The 23,161-nt window shown below is 41.7% G+C and overlaps 1 protein-coding gene across 2 annotated transcripts in view; it reads right to left on the bottom strand.

Annotated features, from left to right (window-relative positions):
- The window catches only part of SYT12 (synaptotagmin 12), a 94,817-nt gene that overhangs the window by 61,621 nt on the left and 10,035 nt on the right, over positions 1–23,161 (bottom strand). The window contains exons 2-4 of one of the 2 annotated variants that reach the window (XM_061609914.1): positions 5,828–5,889; positions 4,081–4,274; positions 605–994 (exon numbers count right to left, since the gene is read on the bottom strand). In XM_061609914.1, the coding sequence (XP_061465898.1) occupies positions 605–994; positions 4,081–4,274; positions 5,828–5,861 (618 nt within the window). In that variant the 5' untranslated portion in view covers positions 5,862–5,889. Of the gene's footprint in view, positions 1–604; positions 995–4,080; positions 4,275–5,827; positions 5,890–23,161 lie in introns of those variants that run through there. The other variant, XM_061609915.1, reaches the window with a different exon arrangement.

The raw sequence follows: 23,161 nt of genomic DNA, 5'->3' as shown, positions 1-23,161 counted from the left end.
CAAACATTCCACAGAAAATGGTGTGGCAAGATCTTAGTTTACTCTACGTAAAAGCTTAAAGATTGTTGTCTAAAAATTCTCTATGATCAACCAGAGACAGTAAACGTGGATGAGCCCTTTAATTACAGCAAATATTCTTTAACCTCCATTCCGAGGAGGTCAACAGTTATATGATCTATCGAAGACAATCAGGGCACACAGACAGAACTGAAGCATGGGAAGAGTGAGGCTGGTATCAGGAGTGGTTTGATAGTTGCAGCTTGCAATATGGGCAGGCTCTTGGCCACTTAATTCATTACACAATTCCTAAAATGCAGGTGGTGATCACACACTTCTGCCTTAATCACAATTTCTGCCTTAAGGAATCTCAGACCAACTCAGCATCAGACATCTGTCCAGACCCTGGAATCAACTGGAGGCCAAAACAGAAAAAGGAATCTAGGAGCCTAGATCTCACAACCTGAACAACTAAACTAACACTATGACATAACAGCTCCAAGAACACTTGCTCATATGACTGGAATGCCTTGTGAAATAGCCCGAGCATTTGCTAATCTTACATAATGCACCACTGAGTACAAGTGAAAATGGTAGAGAAGCTTACCCTCGAAATGCCGACAATTTGTTCATCCGGGAGTAAACTGATGCGCACAAAGCATGATTCAAAGTTGACATCTTCCTTCTCCATGAGATCTTTCCCCTGTAGCAGTGTGACATGCAAGGTGTTGGAGTTCATGTTGTACTCCATGTTGACTTCCACTTGTCCCACTGTAAACTCTTGGCCAAAGTTATTTCCAATGGAGGAGATGGAACTGAGAGAATCAATGGAGACAGATCTTTTCAGGGGCCCATAAGGAGCCAACTCAAGGTCTCTGTTCATCAGCTCTAGAGTGCCTAACTCATTAATGTTTTCAAAGGTGTCATCCATTTTCAGGCTTGGCTTGCGAACAGGAGATGTCCTTTCTCCTGACTTTCGGAAGTTGCTCACACCTCTCTACAAGACACCAAGCAGAATAGAAAACCAGTCAGAGCTGAAGCTTAATGTCAAAATATTTACTACTCTGTGTAAACTGTTAACCTTTTGCAGGCCCCACACTTTAATTATCAATGGGGAAAAAGAAAAAGTTGGGGGAAAGAAAAAGAAATGTTCAAAGCAAAGCTGATTGAAAAATACCAGGTCTAATACAAAAAAACTTTTCAAGTTGCAAAATATAGCCATCTCCCCCCAACTCATTGGAAAATGGAAAGAAATTAAAATCAAAAGAAAAACTGAGACCTTGCAAGTATGTGTTGCTAAATTAGACATATTTTTAAGTCAAGATATGTGTCAATTCATGCATTATGACTGCTACTCAGACTGACAGAAACATTTTCTGCATGGCAGAGGCTCCAATGAGGGTGGCAATCCCTTTAGTTTTTTTAAATTGCAATTTGACTTATCTTTTTGTGAACGCATATGTGTACATTTTTTAAAATAGGTTCATAAAACAGTGAATACCAAATACAACAAAGAGTCTCATGGCACTTTGAAGAGTAACAAATGTACTGTGCTTTCATAGGTAAAGAGATACTTGCTAATCTTTAAGGTGCCACAGAGTTCTTTCTTGTTTCAGTTGGAATAGACACAGCAACTCTTCTACAAAGCTGAGTATCTTTTCATACAGTATGTACCTTTTTTCCTTACATTTTCAGGGAACCCTCATTTCTCTCCTACTTCACGATTTGGATCGTATGTCACCTCAAAGATTCTGTTGAGAGGTAACTAATAAGCTACTAAATAATACAGTAATTTATTTATTATTTATTTATATCCCACCTTGTCCTCCAAGGAGCTCAAGATGGCATACATGGTTCTTCCCCTCCTCATTTAATCCCCACAACAACCCTGGGAGGTAGGTTGGGTTGAGAGACTGTGACTGGCCCAAGGTCACCCAGTGAGTTTCATGGCTGAATGGGGATTCAAACCCTGGTCTCCGAGGTCCTACTCCAACACTCTAACCATTACACTACACTGGCTCTCATGGCATTTTCATTCCTTCCACTTCTTTGCTGTACCCAAATTTCAGTTAACAGCTGTTTCACCTGTGGGCAGCTTTTAATCCTATCATAAATAAGTTTTCCCAAAAATAATTCTTCAGTTGAAGTTGTACATAGGATTGCAGAAGGAAAAAAGCAAGCATGAATAGAACTCAGGCAAACAAGAGAAGAGTGTCTGCAGGGTACAAGTCTGCTCTAAAAATAACTTGTGTGCAACACTTTTTGAACTGTGGAGACACAGGTGCCACTAAGCACGCATTCCTAGGAAGCAGCCCTACAGTGAGTCAGACTATTGGTCCATTTAGTTTGATACTGTCTACACTGACTGGCAGCAGCTCTCCAGGGTTTCAAACAGGACTTTTTCCCAACCCTACCTGGAGAAGCCAAGGACTGAACTCTGGATGTTCTGCACGTAAAGCATGTGCTCTGTTACTGAACTATGGCCGTTCCCAATGTTTATTCATTACGAAGCTTGATCCAAAAAACACCTACATGATCAGAAAGTCTGTAATCAACTTGAACATGCTCTTTCTTCCCCAGGCACATTAATACGAGGTATTGTCATATATATAGATGATCTATTGTTCCTAAAAAGGTAACTAGAACTATGGCATCGAGCCACGGAACTGGTTCAGGCATCATGATAAATCAGGGATGGGGAACCTGCAGCCCTCCAGGTGTTGTTGTACTCCAGCCTCCATCAGCCTCAGCCAGCATCACCAACTGGTTTCCATCAACATCTGGAGGGCCACATGTTCCCGACTCCTGTGATAAATCATGCCTTATCATGATGGGAATAAGCCAGAGCAAACCTTGGTCTTGCTCACTTCCCCTTCCTCTTTCTTCTTCTGCCATGGCCACAAGAAGCATATCAGAAGCTTCACTTTCCATTTTTTGATTAACCACTGTTTAGGACATCTGAGTCCTACACTGTGGTTAATCTCATCTATGGTTTGTTGAAACATGCCACTTAATAAGCCATAATCTGAAGTTGGCTTGTTTCAAACAAACCATAATTAACATTAACCACAGCCTGCAGGGTTTGAATGTAATGTTAAACTGCAGTTAATCAAAAACTGAAATGAAAGTTCTGTCACCTCCTCATAGCCAAGTCAGGGTGTGGGGAGTGCACAAGTCCAAGGCTTGCTGTGACTCATTTCCAACATGATAAAACTATGGTTTATCATGACATCTGAAGTAGCCCATTCAATTCTAATCCTTCGCTGGAATATATTAGCTCTGACTGAGAATCAATAGTCCAATTAATGGAATCTCATGTTTTCCTTTGCTTTCCTGTTGAAATGCCCCACTAAAGGCTTTGGAACCACATCTGTGTCTGCCAGGGGGGGGGATCCTATTTAGGTAAAAACAAGCCAGTTATTCCTATCATGAGGCACATGGTCAGACTATGAGAAAAAAGGCCAAAAACTCTGTTAAGTGTAAGTGCAGCTTGTAACATTCTCAAATATCCATTCCCACTCATACAATCTAGCAATGTGGGACAAATGACCCTTATTGATTAAACTCCTTCTCTAAGGGAGTTTTCCAGGTCCTGTTTTGACTAGATTTTACAAATGCCTATATCAGGTGTGGGGAACTTTTGGCCTTCCAGACGTTGCTGAACTACAACTCTCATAATACCAAACCATTAGCCATGCTGGCTGTTGCATATCAGAGTTAGAATCTAAAAACATTTAGAGGGCCATAAGCTCCCCAACCCTGATCTACAGACTCCAGTCCCTACAACAGAGTTCGGTTCACAGCCTTTAATGATTCTGACCCTCTTCTCTGTCTCCCCCCCAACCGCACCATCCAGAGCAGGGACCTGTCCTCTCAAACTTTGTAAAGCTACTACACACAGATGGTGCTATATAAATAGTAAGTAGAATATTTCCCTACATGCCCTCATTGTCTCAACTTGGATCAGATGCCAAACTCAAGAGGGAACTCTTGGTCAGATCTGATATTACGATAGCACACAGAAGTGATGGATGGATGTGGTAACTGACGGATTGCTCAATGTCACAGTCAAACATTTTTTACCTTTTGCTTGATCTGAGAATAGGTGGTCCCATATTTTTGTTCTAGGTATCGGTAGTCATAGTTTGGAAATGGAGACGGTGCAGGATAGCTGCCAGACCTCCACAGCTTCCACAGGTTTACTCCAGCTATTACCAGCAAAGCAAGTGCTCCAGTAATATAGATACCTATTTCCCATCCAGGTGGACTTCTTATGACTGAAAGAACACAGAGTTCTCATGAGAGAAGCCAGCACACTGAAACCCTAAAGGAACATTGTATGAAGTAAATGGCTTTCTGTGTGATATCTTCCCGATGGGTTAGGCATGCTGGGATGAGGGGGAGATTGAGATCCCTAGTACTGATCATTCTTAATTTTACCCCACTATAAACAGCATTCCCCCCATAAATCCCCCTCCAAAACTGCAGCAATAATAGGTTGAGCCTATGACTACACTGAACACATCTTTCTTTTCAAATCTGAACTATAGCATCTCTGTACAATGAAACATTTAACCAAAAAATGTGATGGTTTGACAAAGCTGGATCTTTGTTTATAACCACTGAAGTAACTTCTCAAATGTAGGAAAATGACAATATTGTATTTTTATCATCATTGTATCCTTTTCTTTTGGCAAGATTCTTTTGTTAAATAGCTTCTAAACAATCGTTTTCCTTCTTTCAGCTTTGCTGTTGAAGGCTTTTAAAATTGATCTATTTGTCCTGTTATTGATGAACACAGAAATCTGTTCCTTTTCTTCATGGTTCTGGAAAACTTTTTTTCACATTTTAACTATTTAGCTTTCAAATATTGGTTTATATGTATCCAAGCAGTCTCTTCACCAGACTTGTACTTCAATATTCTTTTCAATGTAGATATACAGCCAAGAGTTCAACCACGCTATGAATTTCATACTGGTGCAGAAAATTACTCCCACTTGATTATGATAAATGGAAACATCTTACATGAAAACACAGTTTATAGTTTACAATGCTCTACAAGAAGTGGCAAAAAGATATTTGCTTGAACCAACCTAATGCGCACACCATACATCTTCACATACCAAATATCTCTGTGTTCCCAGAAAGATAGGAATTCTTACCATTGCTTCCCAGGTTATATTCCAAAAGACCTGGAGGCTCATACACTCTTACTAGCCACTTCCCATCAGAGAAATTCATTTGAAACACCTCTAGAAGCAAGTTGGGAGAATATGGTTCTTTTGACTCAGTACAGGGCAACCTCATATGTCACCCGTTCCCTAGCTTGGTGCCCTCCAGGTTTCAGCTACAACTCACACCATCCTTGACCACTGGCCATGTTGAATTGGGGCTGATGGGAATTGTAGTCCAAAACATTTGGAGGACAACCAAGTTGGGGAAGGCCAACATGCATTCTGAACCCCACTCGTTTCCTTACCACAGATCTTAACTATATAGCCTACTCTCTGTGTTTCTGATATATGTCACTGAGCAACTCACATAACTTATCACCTTATCTAGCTTGGCCCTTACAATAAATTGTTAGAAAAATACTGGAGAGAAAGTAAGGGTCTCATCACATGACTTATTTCTGATGTAGCCCTCAATGTTTATCAGATACCCTCCAGTCTCTTGGATTATAACAGTTTTCTGGATGTTGGATCTAGAAAGTGTCTGTCTAAATGGAGGGGACATCACATTATAGTCTTTCTAGCAGGGTGAATTTTACCTGAATTAACTTACCTGCACAAAATCCTAGCATAGTTTGTTCAGCATTCAAAATACTCACCACTGAGTTGGTGTTCAACAGTGTTACTATCCATGGTGACTATCCTGGGCTACAGCAGTTACCTAGAAGAACATACAAACAGAAAGAATGAGGACATGGGGACAATGCTATATGGCACAGAAAAGGTCCATAAGGGGCACAAGACCAGCTCAACATGTTCAATCACTCAAGACCACACGGCTTTATCCTATAACTAATTAATAGTGAAGAGCTAACACAACACCCTGCTTCTGTTTCCACAATGATTAATGCAAAAATGGGAAGGGGATCCTGCTGTTTTCAGTCATTTTTTGTTATTTAGTCAGCTGCATTGCATTTATTTTAGTTTTACTGGATTTTATTGGATGCTTTATTTACCTTTATTGTATGTAGTCTAGAGACTTCATCGTACAGCATCTCATACATTTATATACTATTATTACATCTACACTATTAATACTACTACTAATAAAACTGACATTCCACACTTTGCTGCACATTCAAAATATCCCTTTGCACAAGCTGGTATAGCACAGTGGGGAGGAGACCCTGGCTGGGAGTCCAGAGTGTGTGACTTCAAATCCCCACTCGTGTCTCCTGGGTCTCAAAGGCCAGCTAAAGATCACCCCCACAGTGAATGGCTCAGGGATTAAGTGCCCTGCCACCTGTGCAGCCGTGGGCAAGCTGCAAAGTCCCAAGGAGCCCAGTTGCCCCCCAGCTAGCAGTTGCAAATAAGGAAGAGGCTGGCTTGTGCAGCTGTGGCAAACCGAGCAGGCTCTAGCAAGCTGGAGAGGACTAGCCTCAGAGGGAGGCAACGGAAAAACCCCTCTGAATACTGCTTACCATGAAAACCCTCTTCATAGGGTCGCCATAAGTTGGGATTGACTTGAAGGCAGTCCTTTTCCATTCTTCCATACATTGTATTCATGGAAAGCCCAATCCAAGACTGCTTTGGCCACAGAGGTGCTGCAAGTGCTGCAGCAGCCTGTATCCAAGTAAAAGGGAACAGGTGCCCTACCCTGGTCCTATTACTTATTATTCACTATTATTACTATGCACTATTGGGCCAAGGCTCTAATAGCTCTAGAATACAACACAAGGGAGTCATCAGCAGTCGTGTCTATATCACTGAAAAGACCCCTTGTGTGACACATAGCTCTGAAGTGCCTGGAATTAGACTGCTGGTATAGGAAAGTTGATGGCCGCTGCTAGACCAGCAGAAGGCCAGAAGGTGTTTTCACTGTTTAGCACCCAAGAGCCGCAGATCCTAAATTCCAGCACCATCCCAGAATGTAGCAGCAGATCGGGTTATTAATGTTTTAAGAGGCCAATCACATAGTGGTGGTGGTGGTGGTTGTTATGTGCCTTCAAGTCGACTACGACTTATGGCGACCCTATGAATCAGCATCTGTCATGAACCACCCTTCTCAGATCTTCTAAGTTCAGATCTGTGGGTTCCTTTATGGAATCAATCCATCTCTTGTTTGGCCTTCCCCTTTTTCTACTCCCTTCTGTTTTTCCCAGCATTATTCTCTTTTCTAGTGAATCATGTCTTCTCATGATGTGTCCAAAGTATGATAACCTCAGTTTCATCATTTTAGCTTCTAATGATAGTTCTGGTTTAATTTGTTCTAACACCCACTTATTCATCTTTTTCTCAGTCCATGGTATGCCCAAAGCTCCCCACCAACACCATCTTTCAAATTAGTTGATTTTTCTCTTATCCGCTTTTTTCACTGTCCAACTTTCACATCCATATATAGACATCGGGAATACCATAGAGAATACCAAAAAGGTGTTAGCAAGAAACAAATTATTGGCTTCACAGAATTCAATAAGCTTTTCTCCTGCTTCATTTCTGTCTCCTATGCCCCATTTCCCCACAATTCCTGGTTCTTCTCTGTTTCCCACTTTTGCATTCCAGTCCCACATGATTATCAGAACATCTTGTTTTGATGTGTGATCAATTTCTTCCTGTACTTCTGCGTAAAATCTCTCCAATTCCTCTTCTTCTGCATTTGCTGTTGGAACATAGACTTGGATGATGTTTATGTTAATAGGTTTCCCGTTTAATCTCATTGATATCACTCGCTCAGATCTTGCGTTGTAGCTCTAATTGCTTTTGCTACATCACTTGTCACTATTAAAGCAACCCCATTTCTTCTTAATTTCTCATTTCCTGCATAAAGTATTTTGTAGTTGCCTGATTGAAAATGTCCTATTCCCATCCGTTTTAATTCACTGGCACCAAGTACTGTAACGTTGATATGTTCCATTTCTTGCTTGACAATTTCTAACTTTCCCTGGTTCATGCTTCTCACATTCCATGTTCCTATTATGTGCGTCGTACAACTCCGGACTCTTCTTTTGCATCTGTGCATATCAGCCTCTGGGCTTCCTTTCGGCTTTGATCCAGTGGTGTCATTAGTCACAGTGCTACTCGTACTTGTCTGTTGTTCTTCCCCAGTAGCTTGATGAGTGCCTTCTGACCTGGGGGTCTCATCTTCCAGCACTATCTCGTGTTGCATTTTGGATACTCTGTTCATAGGGTTTTCGTGGTAAGAGGTATTCAGAGGTGGTTTACCACTGCCTTCCTCTGAGTTTGGATGCATCTTAGTCTGGTGTCTCAGCTTTGACCATTCCACCTTGGGTGCCCCTGCTAGGAGTCTAGCCTCTTGGCCTAGACTCCTGACGGCATTGCTCTCAGCTTCTTCAACACTCTCAAACCCCCTCACCACGTTAAGGTATACGTCCTAGAGGGGGAATCACATGGTAGCTTTATTTATTTAAATTTATATACCGCCTTTCCTCCAAGGAGCTCAAAATGGTGTACATGGTCCTCACAACATCCCTGTAAAGTAGGTTAGTTTGACAGACAGTGACTGGCCCAAGGTCACCCAGTGAGGTTCATGGCTGAGTGGAGATTTGAACCCTGGTCTCCCAGGTCATCCCCCAAATCTTTCTGTGTGAGTGTATATGTTCGCATAAATTTCATTCTGTTTTCCCCAAAGATCTTTGGGTTGGATCCAGATTAAGTTAGTTATACTTTAAAGCTCCATTGATTTCAATGAAACTAGTCAGTAGTGGTTAATTTATGAGACGAAAGCATGACTAATAGTTTAGATCTAACCCACTGTGATTATGGAAATGAGGGCTGGTCACCTTATTTCCCAACAAAGGCACTGTGCCTTTAATGGCTGTGTGATCGGCAGAAGTTGAACACACGCGACTTTCACTAACATGAAATGGATGAAAGCTGATTCTTTTGTCTGCCATGTTAAAAGCCTTTGGCAGGAAAAAAGATAGGAACTCTATTTGTTAATATTCCTGCTGGTTAATCTGCATCTTGAAAGCATTGATTTAGACCTGCTGCATACATTACCATTAAGGCACAGCTCCTCACTTCCCTGAGGGCTTCACTTCACATGGTTTGCCTCATGTTAAGCAGCTCCATGCAGTTCAAGCCAATTCTAACCAAACAGAGAAATCCATTGGTTTGCGGGAAAGGTTCCTGGAATTATTAGGATCAGATCTAAAATATGGAGATAATAATGCTGACTTTCTATATTGGAATGTTCTACATCAACATTAACAACAAAGTAACAGGAAGAGAAAAACGACTGTGTATATTTTTTAGTTCCCTGTTCTTAATGCTAACACAAAGTTTCTTTGGTGGATTGGTGGGTGCATGGTTCTGATCACCTCCGCAATTATTATTTTATTGAGGGAGGCAGTAGCTGCCACAAGCAGCTAATCACACCAAGCAGCACCTGCCTGGTGGAGTCCCCAGTGGCCTGTGCCAGTCATATAATGTATTAATTAGGCCTTGGAGTTTGCATTATCAACACTTCCAATAGCCAGTGGTGTCCTGATGAGCTGGTAGAGAAAGCAAGTTCACAATCTGCTGGGAATTTATGCGAGAAGAGATTCTTCCCTGTCCTTGGCACTGCATGAGTCACTGGTGCATGATGTTTTGTGGAAATGCATTATTAAAAACTGCTTCTCAGGTAGGTCATCCAGGATTAGAGGTCACTGATTGCTGAAACCTTGCAGAAGTACTACACTATAACCTGCCAATGGAGGGGGTCTGATTTATCTTTCATTCCTGACGGATCTTTATTTTCTGGGGCAGAATTACTGCATCTTCCCATTTCATGTCCAGGTGATGAATGGCTCTGTGAGGATTTGCTTGAGATTTTGCTGCTTACCCTCTATCCTCTTGAGCAGTGAGTGACCCCAGAGTTTTTCATCGAAACCTCCATCAAGATTTTTCATCACAACTTTCAGTGGATGAACAGCATATTCTACTGTATGGGGACCAGGCTGTCGTAGAAAATATCCCGTCTCATGGCCTTTTGGAAAATACCTCATGTGGACTGGAATGCAGAAGGGGTGGATTCACATATCAGTTCTGTCACGAGAACCCCCAAATGCTCATGAATACTTTTTGTTAACTTCCAAAGCACATAAAAATCTAAGGTAGCCATGTTAGTCCATTAGAAAAAACTCCAAAGTTCACTGTTGGGTAATATCTTTATTATAACCAACCAAAAAGTCACAAAAATGGGGAATAAGAATTTTTTTTAAAAAAAATTCTTATTGTATCATCCCCTGCTTTGTGTAACATCTTTCCTGATAGAGTTCTGTAGAACTTAAACGCTTCCACATTTTAATGACTTTTTGATTGGTCCTAATAGACACATATGCAAGTGTGGACTTTCTGCATCTCAAGTTCCTCTCCAAGCATCTATAACGCTAAGGAGGGCAGCAGTGGTTGACATGGTAAAAATGCAACTGCTTCTGTGGTTAAAAACAAATGCATACACACAAACAAACACAGTCCCATATTTTATGGTTAGAATAATAGAATAATAGAATTAGAAGGGGCGTATAAGACCATCAAGTCCAACCCCCTCTCAATGCAGGAATACAAATTAAAGCATACCTGACAGATGGATGTCCAGCTGCCTCCTGAATGCCTCCAGTGTGGGAGAGCCCATCACCTCCCTAGGTAACTGGCTCCACTGTCATACTGCTCTAACAGGAAGTTTTCCTGATGTTCAGCTGAAATCTGGCTTCCTGCAACTTGAACTCATTATTCTGTGTCCTGCACTCTGGGACGATCGAGAAGAGATCCTAGCCCTTCTCTGTGTGATCGAGAAGAGATCCTGGCCCTTCTCTGTTTCTCTATTATCAATGTTTTCTAAGATTCAAACATGCTTAGATTTTGTTCTTATGCTTCTAGTTTTAATTAGCTATAATCTGAACCTTTGAAACAAAAAATATAAATAAATTCATGCACTTATTATTTCAGAGTTCTCCTTCAATAGTTCACTGGGCAATCACCCCCCTGTTCCATTTGTTGGGCTGTGACCCATAGGCATTACTGTCTCTAGTTGTTTTCCATAAAGCCTGCAAGTTTGGAGAAGTAACTGTTATCTCCTGGCTTGAGAGTGAGCAGACATCCAAGGCCAGCGGTTGTCATGGTAACGTGAGATAGCAACTGGGAAAGTTCTAACAGAGTCTGTAAGTTGTGTCTTCTGTATATTGCCTCTGAACTGAGAGGTTGTCTTCTATGTCATGTCTTTGAACTGAGAACTTCTCTCCTGGGGGGGGGAGCAACTCTACATGTAATCTTAAAGCCTTAAGCCATAATGTCTTGTAGTAAAGACTCTTAACCTGATCTAATGCCTCTGTGATGTTTCTTGCTCAACTTAACTCCAATGTAACGTATGCTGTTTCACGCAACAACGCACACACTTCAACAGGGTTATGGGCCCAGATCCACAGCGTGTTACACAAGAGTAAGTTGCTGGTCTGAACAGCAGACGGAGTTCCAGAGGGCAGCGTGATTGATTGTGCCAGACAGAGGTGAGCAACATGGCTGTAAACCTGTCTGGGGGAGGCTTGCCAGTGGAAAGATTGACAGAAAAGAATTATGCCAGCTGGAAGCCGAGGATGCGGGCTTTGCTGATAAAAGAGGATTTATGGGACATTATAGATGGACCCCCTCCGGCGGTACTGACCGTGGCCTGGACGCATAGAGATCAGAAGGCGCAAGCTTTTATACTTCTGGCTCTATCAGACTCTCAACTGTTACACGTGAGAGATGTTACAAACGCCAAACAGATGTGGGACGTGTTGGAGGCCCTACATGTGCAACAGACTGCGGGATCTAAATTGTGTTTGGCAAGGAAGCTGTACCAGATGCGCTTCACGGGTGAGTGTGAAATGAGTGAGCATCTCACTGAATTCAGACGCCTATTTGCTGAGTTGCAGGATCGAAGCATGGAACACTCTGAGCTTCAGAAGACCTATCTGATCCTGGCTTCACTCGATGGGACTTGGAATAATTTTGTTATGGGAATTGAAGCCATGCCTGACGGAGGTCTGAACGTTGCATTTATTGAGGAAAAACTGTCCCAGGAATGGCAGCGGAGACAAGAGGCGAAAAGTGCTGAGGAAAAGCAAAGAGCCAAGCTGAAAGAAGAAAGCAGCTGCAGACAGGAAAACAAGCCGGAGCAGCAGCGGCTGAAATCATGTTATTTCTGTGGGGCTCGTGGGCATCTTCAAAGAGACTGTGCAGTCAAGCGAAACTCCAGGGAAGGAGGCTTGAAGCAGGGAAGTGTGAACTTTGTTTGTAAACAGAAGTCTCAAGATTTAAGACCTGTTAACTGGACTCTTGACAGCGGGGCAAGCCATATATTAATTAAAGACAGGAGTTTGTTTTACACTTCAGAAGACGTGCAGGACTTTGTTTTACTTGCGGATGGATCGCAGAAGAATGTGGAAGCCCGAGGACTGGTGAGATTTGATAAACTTGGAATACTGTCAGAATGTTTATTTGTACCAGAATTGGCTCATAATATTTTGTCAGTCAGAAAACTGGTGAGTTGTGATTTTTCAGTCTTGTTTCACAAAGACCAATGTTTTGTAATGAGGGGAGATCAAGTGTGTTTGCAGGGAAGCCTTAATGATTCACAGTTTAAGATGACCGTGGGTGTGAAGTGTGCTGATGCCTTGAGTTTAATGAGGCGGAAAGAGAATGACGGTCAGAGCTGTAAGAAGACAGCTGTTAAAAGCTCACAGCCACAGTATTCATGTAATGCAGTCAGGCTGATGCCTGAAAGAGTGCATCGCAGCCGAATTTACAAGCCACAGAGTAAGAGACGTGGCAAACGTGCACCTAGAGCACAAGATAATGCATATTTCAGAGTTTGGTGTCCAGAAACACAGCAATTAATCCTGAGCAGAAGCATTAAAGTTGCAGAAAAGCCTTGGGATCAAAAGCAAACAGTCATTCTCACAGGGTCAAGTGATACACAAGCACAAACACAAGCGCAAACATTTAAACCAGATCTTGACATAAAAGTGGAAGGCACACAAATTCCTCTCAGAGATGCGTTAAATGAGCTCATTTGTGGGAAACGAAGATCGAAGAAACGTAAGGCTGAGGAAATGGAGGATCCTGGGCACGCTGTGCCAAGCACAAGCACAAATGGGGGGGCAGAGAGGGCAGAAGCCCTAGAGCCTTTAAGACGTTCTACAAGATCAAACATAGGGAAACCGCCTGAAAAATTTACTGTGGGGGTAATTACCAGCCCAGGTATGCATAAACAAGTTGAAATGGATCCTGATACGTTATATTTGACTTGTGTTCAGCCAAAGTTTGATTGAATAAAGTTCTAGCTAAATGTACAGAGATGTTCTGAAATGTACTGCAGTGTACTGAGATGTAATGTGGATCTGTAAGATGCAATGGAAAGTATTGCAGTCTTAATGGAAAAAGGGGGATATGTTGGGCTGTGACCCATAGGCATTACTGTCTCTAGTTGTTTTCCATAAAGCCTGCAAGTTTGGAGAAGTAACTGTTATCTCCTGGCCTGAGAGTGAGCAGACATCCAAGGCCAGCGGTTGTCATGGTAACGTGAGATAGCAACTGGGAAAGTTCTAACAGAGTCTGTAAGTTGTGTCTTCTGTATATTGCCTCTGAACTGAGAGGTTGTCTTCTGTGTCATGTCTTTGAACTGAGAACTTCTCTCCTGGGGGGGGAGCAACTCTACATGTAATCTTAAAGCCTTAAGCCATAATGTCTTGTAGTAAAGACTCTTAACCTGATCTAATGCCTCTGTGATGTTTCTTGCTCAACTTAACTCCAATGTAACGTATGCTGTTTCACGCAACAACGCACACACTTCAACACCATTAGGACTCCTGATTTCCACCCCAATTTAGCTCCCTTCTCCACCTCGTTCAGATTCAACAACTATCTTACTAACAGCCTTGCTCTTTAGCTTGTACTTATTATTTCCCAATCACTCGCCTCATTTTCTGTGTACAAATGATTCTTGGTTGGATAATATATGGCTAAGTCATTTAATATGGAGCTGGCCTTATTCAGAGGTCACTGTGAAATAGATAGATTATGCCAGAGCTGAGGAATGGATTCCTCCAGCAAAAACTGATTATTATTCCTATTATTCAGAACCTAAAGCCCAAGGTTTGTTGCCACTGTTCTGCATTATGTTCTGCTGTGTTTAGCTGGGAATTTGTTTCAGTGCAATAAATAATAATAACAATAAATAATGAGAGCCCTGTGAAATTTTCAAGGGGGAGGGATGAACTGTGCAGAAAACCCCTCTCTCCAATATTCACTTCTGGGAGAGGAGAGAGAGCTCAGCCTCCTTTTGATTCGAAAGGAGAAGCATTGAAGCAGACAGCACATGCCAAAGGGTCCTCTCTGAGTCCAATTTCACCCTCCTTCCCAATGTAATCACTTCAGAGGAGATTTGGGCTCAAAGGGAGCATGACAAAGAGTATGCCCCCCCGACACCCCCACACTATGGTCACTTTGAAGAGGGAGACCTCAGCCTCCCTTCAGTGAAGCAACCTTTGCAGGGAAGATGTTTGCAGCCTCTTCTGTTGATTATGCCACTCACTTCCCTCAGATGACACTATCAGCTCCCCATCCTCACTCAGAGATAGATACTGCACACTACTTTCCTCTGCCAAGGTTATTCAGAAATATTTGTATACCACAATTTCATTAAAACAATCAAAGCAGTGGTTGGCACTGACCCGTGACAGGAACTTTTCAGTGGTGGCTCCTGTTTGTGGAATGCCCTCCCCAGTGAGATGTGTTTGGTTTTCCTACATTAATGGCTTTTAGGAGGAATTTGAAAACATTTCCGTTTAACCAGGCATTTGATGGCTGAAGGAGGGCTGTTCCTGGGAACCCAGATATCACTGGACAGAGGAATGTTTTTTTCTCCAATGATTTTTTAGAATGTTTTTATCTGTCACTGTTTTTCCAGAATGTTTTAACTGTAGCAATTTTTAGAATGGTTTTAATTGTTTTTAAAATGTTTTGTTATTGTTAAATTGTTTTATTTGCTGCCCTGGGCTGCTTTGGGAGGAATGGCAAGAAAGAAAGAAAGAAAGAAAGAAAGAAAGAAAGAAAGAAAGAAAGAAAGAAAGAAAGAAAGAAAGAAAGAAAGAAAGAAAGAAAGAAAGAAAGAAAGAAAGAAAGAAGGAAGGAAGGAAGGAAGATGACTGAAGGAGACTGTTCCTGGTAACTTGGAGATCACTAGATGAAAGAATGTTTTTCAGTGTGATTGCTTTTAAAATGTTTTTAACTGTAAATATTTTTAGAATGCTTCTGTTTTGTTAAGTTGTTCTGTTGATGTGTTTGCTGCCTTGGGCTCCTTCTTGAGGAATGCTGGGATATAAATTCAGTAAAATAAACAAACACACATAACAAAAACCATGTAAAAATTTAGAATCACAGTGAACTATTACAGATGTTTTCTTAATAACCCTGCATAAGCCTAATTTATAAGTGCCAAACAGAAGAGTGTATGCTAGGTTTTTCTTGGGGGGGAGGGAGAATAGAGGGAGCTGAAGGTAATTTCCACGTCTCCATTATCTATCACTGAAAAATGACCCCTCTTAGCTTGCCCTGCTCCACTTTCCAGGCTGGGCTCCTACCATGTCCATAAGCATAGCGGGGGGGGGGGGGGAGAGAGAGAAATACTGTTTCTTCTGTTGTTTGTCATACAAATTTGAAAAGATCCTCCCACTCAATGCACCCAAATAAATAATTAATATTTATTTAAATATTTGTACCCTTGTCTCTCAATCCCGATTTTCATGTCCAAACTGGCTTACAATACAGTTAAAACCAACAACATACAAAATCACCAAACTTAAAGCACACACAGATATGTTTTATATGCATTTACATCTGTTGAATGTGAGTGGGGTCAGGAAATGAAGCATAGATTCTCTGTGTGTTGCTCATGCCACGGCACCATAAAAGACTGGGTAAACAGCATTTGAGACAGCATCTTCCTGTCTACAAAAGGCAAGCACATCCCAGAGTGTTCTACAAAGCCACCTTCACACAGCACCTCACCACAGACTTTGCACAGTCACAAGCATGCTGATAGATGTCAAAACTAGCAAACTGAAGCAGGAAAGCAAAATGGACGGAACAGAATTCCTAATCATATACTGTATGAGTAACAAAACAAAAGCAAAAAAACCACCAAGACCATCAGTCAAACAGTTCACAGTACATTTTGTTTGTGGAATTAAGTCACGAAAATGCTGTGAGGAATAAACGGAAAACAAAATCAAAAGTAGCATTACCATTCCTATTCATTCATTCATTCATTCATTTTATTGCATTTATATACCGCTCCATAGCCAAAGCTCTCTGGGCAGTTTACAACAACTAAGAACATTAAAAACAAGTATACAAATTTAAACCATACCAAATTAAAACCCATAAAAACCGATAAGGAAGTTAAAAACACATGCTATTCAAATGCTGTTAAAATGCCTGGGAGAAGAGGGAAGTTAGACCATACTATTTTCATCAAGCCCTCATGGATGGACTGGTTTACATATGCATACATATTACTTGATTTCACTGAAAAGCATTGGGTTGGATCTACACTTGATTCATTGCGTTTAGTTACCAGTGAAATTAATGGGACTTAAGCCATGATTAACTTGTCCCACTGATTTCAGAGGGGCCTATGTGCAACTAATTTACAATGCAATCGTAATCATATCCATTCACAAGTAAATCATATTGAATTCTTTGGGGCTGTCTCTCAGGTATGTGGGGTTAGGGCTGCAGCCTTAATCTGTATTCAATCCATATTGTCTGAGGTGATGTACATTGACATTGATTTATGACAGCATATTCACACATGCAAGTGAACAAATAAACATACAACTAGCTGTATAGTCATGCCTTACAATGAGCCCTTTATAAGTACATAAAACTAACCTTTCTGATTTGAAGCCTTTTTAAAAAAAGATCCTGCCTAGGAAGTAAGAGATTCTTAACAGTACCCTGCTATTGTGTTTTTTTTTTAATGAATAGGAATGGAGGCAAAAACTGAAGATAAGAAGCCTAATCCTAAAGAAGAAGTCAGAGTAACAAAGATCATAGGAGTCCCAGGCATCCGATGCTATGCTCCATTAAGAAAAGAAGAACATAAGAAGAGCCTGCTGGTTCAGACCAATGGCCCATCTAGTCCAGTATCCTCTTCTCATAGCGGCCAACTAGATGCCCATGGGAAGCCCACAAGCAGGAACTGAGCACAAGAGCACTCTCTCATCCTGTGGTTTCCAGCAATGGGTATTCAGAAGCATACTGCCTCTGATTTGGAGACACAGCAGTCATTGTGGCTATTAGCCTGTGATACTTTTATCCTCCATGACTTTGTCTAATCCTCTATTAAAGCCATCCCAGTTGATGGTGATCATTGCCTCCTCTGGGAGTGAGTTCTACAGCTTAACGATGCTCTGTGTTAAGAAGGACTTTCGTTTATATGTCCTGAATCTTCCAGTGGGCAGCTTCATGTTCTAGTATTATGAGAGAAGGAGAAAAATTTCTCTCTATCCACTCTCTCCATGCCATGCATAATTTTATACACTTCTATCACGTCACCTCTTACTCACCTTTTCTCTAAACTAAAAGGCCTCAAATGTTACAATCTTTCTTCATAGGGAAGTAACTCCATATTTTTTATCATCTTGGTTGCCCTTTTTTGAACCTTTTCCAGCTCCAGCTCCTTTATAAGGTGAGGCATCCAGAACTGTACACAGTATTCCAAATGTGGTCGCACCATAGATTTATATAACGGCATTATGATGTCAGCCAGGGCTGTGGAGTCGGTACCCAAACCTTCGACTCTGACTCTATTTTTCTACTGTCCGACTCCAACTCCTTCATAAATGGCAAATGTATATTAACTAGTAGTAACAAATTTACTGTAGTAAAATGGTAGCACAAGGCATTTCATCACCACCATGTGAATCATCAGGCTAGATTGACAGAACATAAAATATATTTATTTGATTAAAATTTCTGAACAAGAAAACTTTCCTAAATTCCTATGAAAGTTTTTATTTTGAAGCCGGAGTCGGAGTTGGTACATTTCTACCGACTCCGACTCCACCCAAAATTGCTTCCGACTCAAACTCAAACTCCACAGCCCTGATGTCAGCAGTTTTATTTTCAACATCTTTGAAATGGAATTTGCCTTTTTCACAGGTGCCACATACTTGGTTGACAACTTCATCAAGCTATCCACTATGAACCCAAGGTCTCATTCCTGGTCAGTCGCTGCCAGTTCAAACCTTATAGGCATATATGTGAAATTAAGATTTTTTGCCTCAACATCCATCCCTTTACACTTGCTCACATTAAATGGCATTTGCCATTTTACCACCCATTCACTCACTTTGGAGAGGTCCTTTTGGAGCTCTTTGCGATCTCTTTTTGTTTTAATGACCCTGAACAATTTAGTATCATCAGCAAACCTGGCCACCTCACTGCTCACCCCAGGTTGTTTATGAACAAGTTAAAAAGCACAGGTCCCAATACTGACCTTTGGGGGACTCCACTTTCTACATCCCCCCACTGGGAGATGCCCATTAATTCCTACTCTCTGCTTTCTGCTGCTTAACCAGTTCCTGAGCCACAAGAGGACTCTCCTTTTATTCCATGACTGAGCAGACTCAGGGGTCTTTGATGAGGTACCTTGTTGAAAGCTCTTTGAAAGTCTAAGTTCACTATGTCAACCAGATCACCCCTATCTATATGATTGTTGACACTCTGAAAGAACTCCAACAGGTTGGCGAGACAAGACTTACCCTTGCAGCAGCCATGCTAGCTCTGCTTCAGCAAGGCTTGTTCTTCTATATGCTTGGTTGATTTATCTTTAACAATACTTTCTACAAGTTTTCCTGGGACAGAACTTAAGCTAACTGGCCTGTAATTTCCGGGATCCCCTCTGGATCCCTTTTTGAATATTGGCATTACATTTGCCACTTTCCAGTCCTCAGGCACGGAGGAGGACCCAAGGGACAAGTTACATAGTTAGCAGATCAGCAATTTCACATTTGAGTTCTTTGAGAACTCTCGGGTGCATGCCATCTGAACCTGGCAATTTGTCATTTTTTATTTTGTCTATTAAGCGTAGGACTTCATCTCTTCACCACTATCTGCCTTAGTTCCTCAAGACTCCCTTTCTGCAAAAGTTAGTTCAGTCAGAGGGATCTGCCCTATATCCTCTATGTGAAGATAGATGCAAAGAATTCATTTTGCTTTCCTGCAGTCTCCTTATCCTGCTTTAGCACACCTTTCACTTCCTTGTCATCCAAGTGTTTAACTGCCTCCCTAGATAGTCCTGCTTTAATGTATTTAAAGAATTTTTGTTGTTGGTTTTTACCAAGGTGCTCCTCAAATTCTTTTTTAGCATCACATTGCCTTCTTGCATTTCTTTTGCTGGAGTTTGTGTTCCTTTTTGTTCTCCTAATGTGGACAAGACTTCCATTTTTTGAAAGAAACTTTCTTGCCTCTAATAGGATCTTTGATTGTGCTCATCAACCACACTGGCTTCCTCTTTGTCCTGGTTGTACCTTTCCTGATCTGTGGTATACATTCCAGTTGGTCTTCTAATATTATGTCCCTCAACTCCCAAGCATTTTGGAGTGATTTGATCCTCTTGGCCCTGTCTTTTTTTTTTTTTTTTACCAATCTCCTCATTTTGGGTAAGTTTCTTCTTTTAAAGTCAAATGTGATTATGTTGGATTTTCTTGGCAGTTGGCCATTTACACATATGATGAATGTAATAGCACTATGGTCACTGCTCCCAATCGGTTTGACAACACATCTTGCACCGGGTCCTGGGCATCACTTAAGATTCAGTTTAGGGTCTCCACCCCTCTGATTGGTTCCATGACCAACTGTTCTAGGACACAGTCATATAGCGTATCTATAAATTTTACCTCTTTGTCCTGACTGGAACACATAGGTAGCAGTCAATGTCAGGGTAGCTGAAGTCACCCATTACTAAGTTTCCTAGTTTGAATGCTTCCTTGATTTCATATTCAAGATCTCCCTGAGCATTTTGATCAGGGGGGTGATAGAATGTCCCCAGTACTAAATTACTCTTGGGGCCCAGTATCACCACCCATAATGATTCTGTGAAGGAGTCTGCCTCTTTTGGGGTTTCTAGCTTGCTAGATTTAATGCCCTCTTTCACATATAGTGCGACACCACCTCCAATACATCCTTCCCTATCCTTCCAATATAGTTTTTATCGAGGGATAACCATGTGCCACTGGTTTTCTCCATTCCACCAGGTTTCCATTATGCTCACCACATCAATGCTGCCCTCTAAGACCAAGCACTCCAGGACTCCCATCTTCCTCAGAGGCTTCTAGCATTAGCATCCAAACACTTGTATACAGTGTCTCTCTTCGACTGTCTTTGGCACTTTTTATTTGGCCTGTAGTACTTTTGCCTCTCTGGATAGCTATCCTGTGCCCCTGCACTCACAATACCTAGTTCTAGGCCTAGGCCATTTAAGTGTTCTTTTTTGGGGGGAGGGTCTTTATTCCATTGTCCCTCAGCAGAGTCACATAGAGTGAGATTTGCAATTCTCAGGTTTAGAGAGAGCTCTTAACATAAGAACATAAGAACATAAGAAGAGTCTGCTGGATCAGGCCAGTGGCCCATCTAGTCCAGCATCCTGTTCTCACAGTGGCCAACCAGGTGCCTGGGGGAAGCCCGCAAGCAGGACCTGAGTGCAAGAACACTCTCCCCTCCTGAGGCTTCTGGTAACTGGTTTTCAGAAGCATGCTGCCTCTGACTAGGGTGGCACAGCACAGCCATCACAGCTAGTAGCCGTTGATAGCCCTGTCCTCCATGAATTTGTCTAATCTTCTTTTAAAGCCATCCAAGCTGGTGGCCATTACTGCATCTTGTGGGAGCAAATTCCATAGTTTAACTATGCGCTGAGTAAAGAAGTACTTCCTTTTGTCTGTCCTGAATCTTCCAACATTCAGCTTCTTTGAATGTCCACGAGTTCTAGTATTATGAGAGAGGGAGAAGAACTTTTCTCTATCCACTTTCTCAATGCCATGCATAATTTTATACACTTCTATCATGTCTCCTCTGACCCGCCTTTTCTCTAAACTAAAAAGCCCCAAATGCTGCAACCTTTCCTCGTAACGGAGTCGCTCCATCCCCTTGATCATTCTGGTTGCCCTCTTCTGAACCTTTTCCAACTCTATAATATCCTTTTTGAGATGAGGCGACCAGAACTGTACACAGTATTCCAAATGCGGCCGCACCATAGATTTATACAACAGCATTATGATATCGGCTGTTTTATTTTCAATACCTTTCCTAATTATCGCTAGCATGGAATTTGCCTTTTTCACAGCTGCCGCACAATGGGTCGACATTTTCATCATGCTGTCCACCACAACCCCGAGGTCTCTCTCCTGGTTGGTCACCGCCAGTTCAGACCCCATGAGCGTATATGTGAAATTAAGATTTTTTGCTCCAATAGGCATAATTTTACACTTGTTTATATTGAATTGCATTTGCCATTTTTCCGCCCATTCACTCAGTTTGGAGAGATCTTTTTGGAGCTCTTCGCAATCCCTTTTTGTTTTAACAACCCTGAACAATTTAGTGTCATCAGCAAACTTGGCCACTTCACTGCTCACTCCTAATTCTAGGTCATTAATGAACAAGTTGAAAAGTACAGGTCCCAATACCGATCCTTGAGGGACTCCACTTTCTACAGCCCTCCATTGGGAGAACTGTCCGTTTATTCCTACTCTCTGCTTTCTGCTTCTTAACCAATTCCTTATCCACAAGAGGACCTCTCCTCTTATTCCATGACTGCTAAGCTTCCTCAGAAGCCTTTGGTGAGGTACCTTGTCAAACGCTTTTTGAAAGTCTAAGTACACTATGTCCACAGGATCACCTCTATCTATATGCTTGTTGACACTCTCAAAGAATTCTAATAGGTTACTGAGACAGGACTTTCCCTTGCAGAAGCCATGCTGGCTCTGCTTCAGCAAGGCTTGTTCTTCTATGTGCTTAGTTAATCTAGCTTTAATCATACTTTCTACCAGTTTTCCAGGGACAGAAGTTAAGCTAACTGGCCTGTAATTTCCGGGATCCCCTCTGGATCCCTTTTTGAAGATTGGCGTTACATTTGCCACTTTCCAGTCCTCAGGCACGGAGGAGGACCCAAGGGACAAGTTACATAGTTAGCAGATCAGCAATTTCACATTTGAGTTCTTTGAGAACTCTCGGGTGGATGCCATCCGGGCCCGGTGATTTGTCAGTTTTTATATTGTCCATTAAGCTTAGAACTTCCTCTCTCGTTACCACTATTTGTCTTAGTTCCTCAGAATCCCTTCCTGCAAATGTTAGTTCAGGTTCAGGGATCTGCCCTATATCTTCCACTGTGAAGACAGATGCAAAGAATTCATTTAGCTTCTCTGCAATCTCCTTATCGTTCTTTAGTACACCTTTGACTCCCTTATCATCCAAGGGTCCAATTGTCTCCCTAGATGGTCTCCTGCTTTGAATGTATTTATAGAATTTTTTGTTGTTGGTTTTTATGTTCTTAGCAATGTGCTCCTCAAATTCTTTTTTAGCATCCCTTATTGTCTTCTTGCATTTCTTTTGCCAGAGTTTGTGTTCTTTTTTATTTTCTTCATTTGGACAAGACTTCCATTTTCTGAAGGAAGACTTTTTGCCTCTAAGAGCTTCCTTGACTTTGCTCGTTAACCATGCTGGCATCTTCTTGGCCCTGGCGGTACCTTTTCTGATCTGCGGTATGCACTCCAGTTGAGCTTCTAATATAGTGTTTTTAAACAACTTCCAAGCATTTTCGAGTGATGTGACCCTCTGGACTTTGTTTTTCAGCTTTCTTTTTACCAATCCCCTCATTTTTGTGAAGTTTCCTCTTTTGAAGTCAAATGTGACCGTGTTGGATTTTCTTGGCAATTGGCCAGTTACATGTA

This window comes from Rhineura floridana, chromosome 2 (genome assembly GCF_030035675.1).
Source record: "Rhineura floridana isolate rRhiFlo1 chromosome 2, rRhiFlo1.hap2, whole genome shotgun sequence".
Lineage (NCBI taxonomy): Eukaryota > Metazoa > Chordata > Lepidosauria > Squamata > Rhineuridae > Rhineura > Rhineura floridana.
The sequence above is the reverse complement of the archived record's forward strand: the minus strand, read 5'-3'. Positions and strand labels throughout refer to the sequence as shown.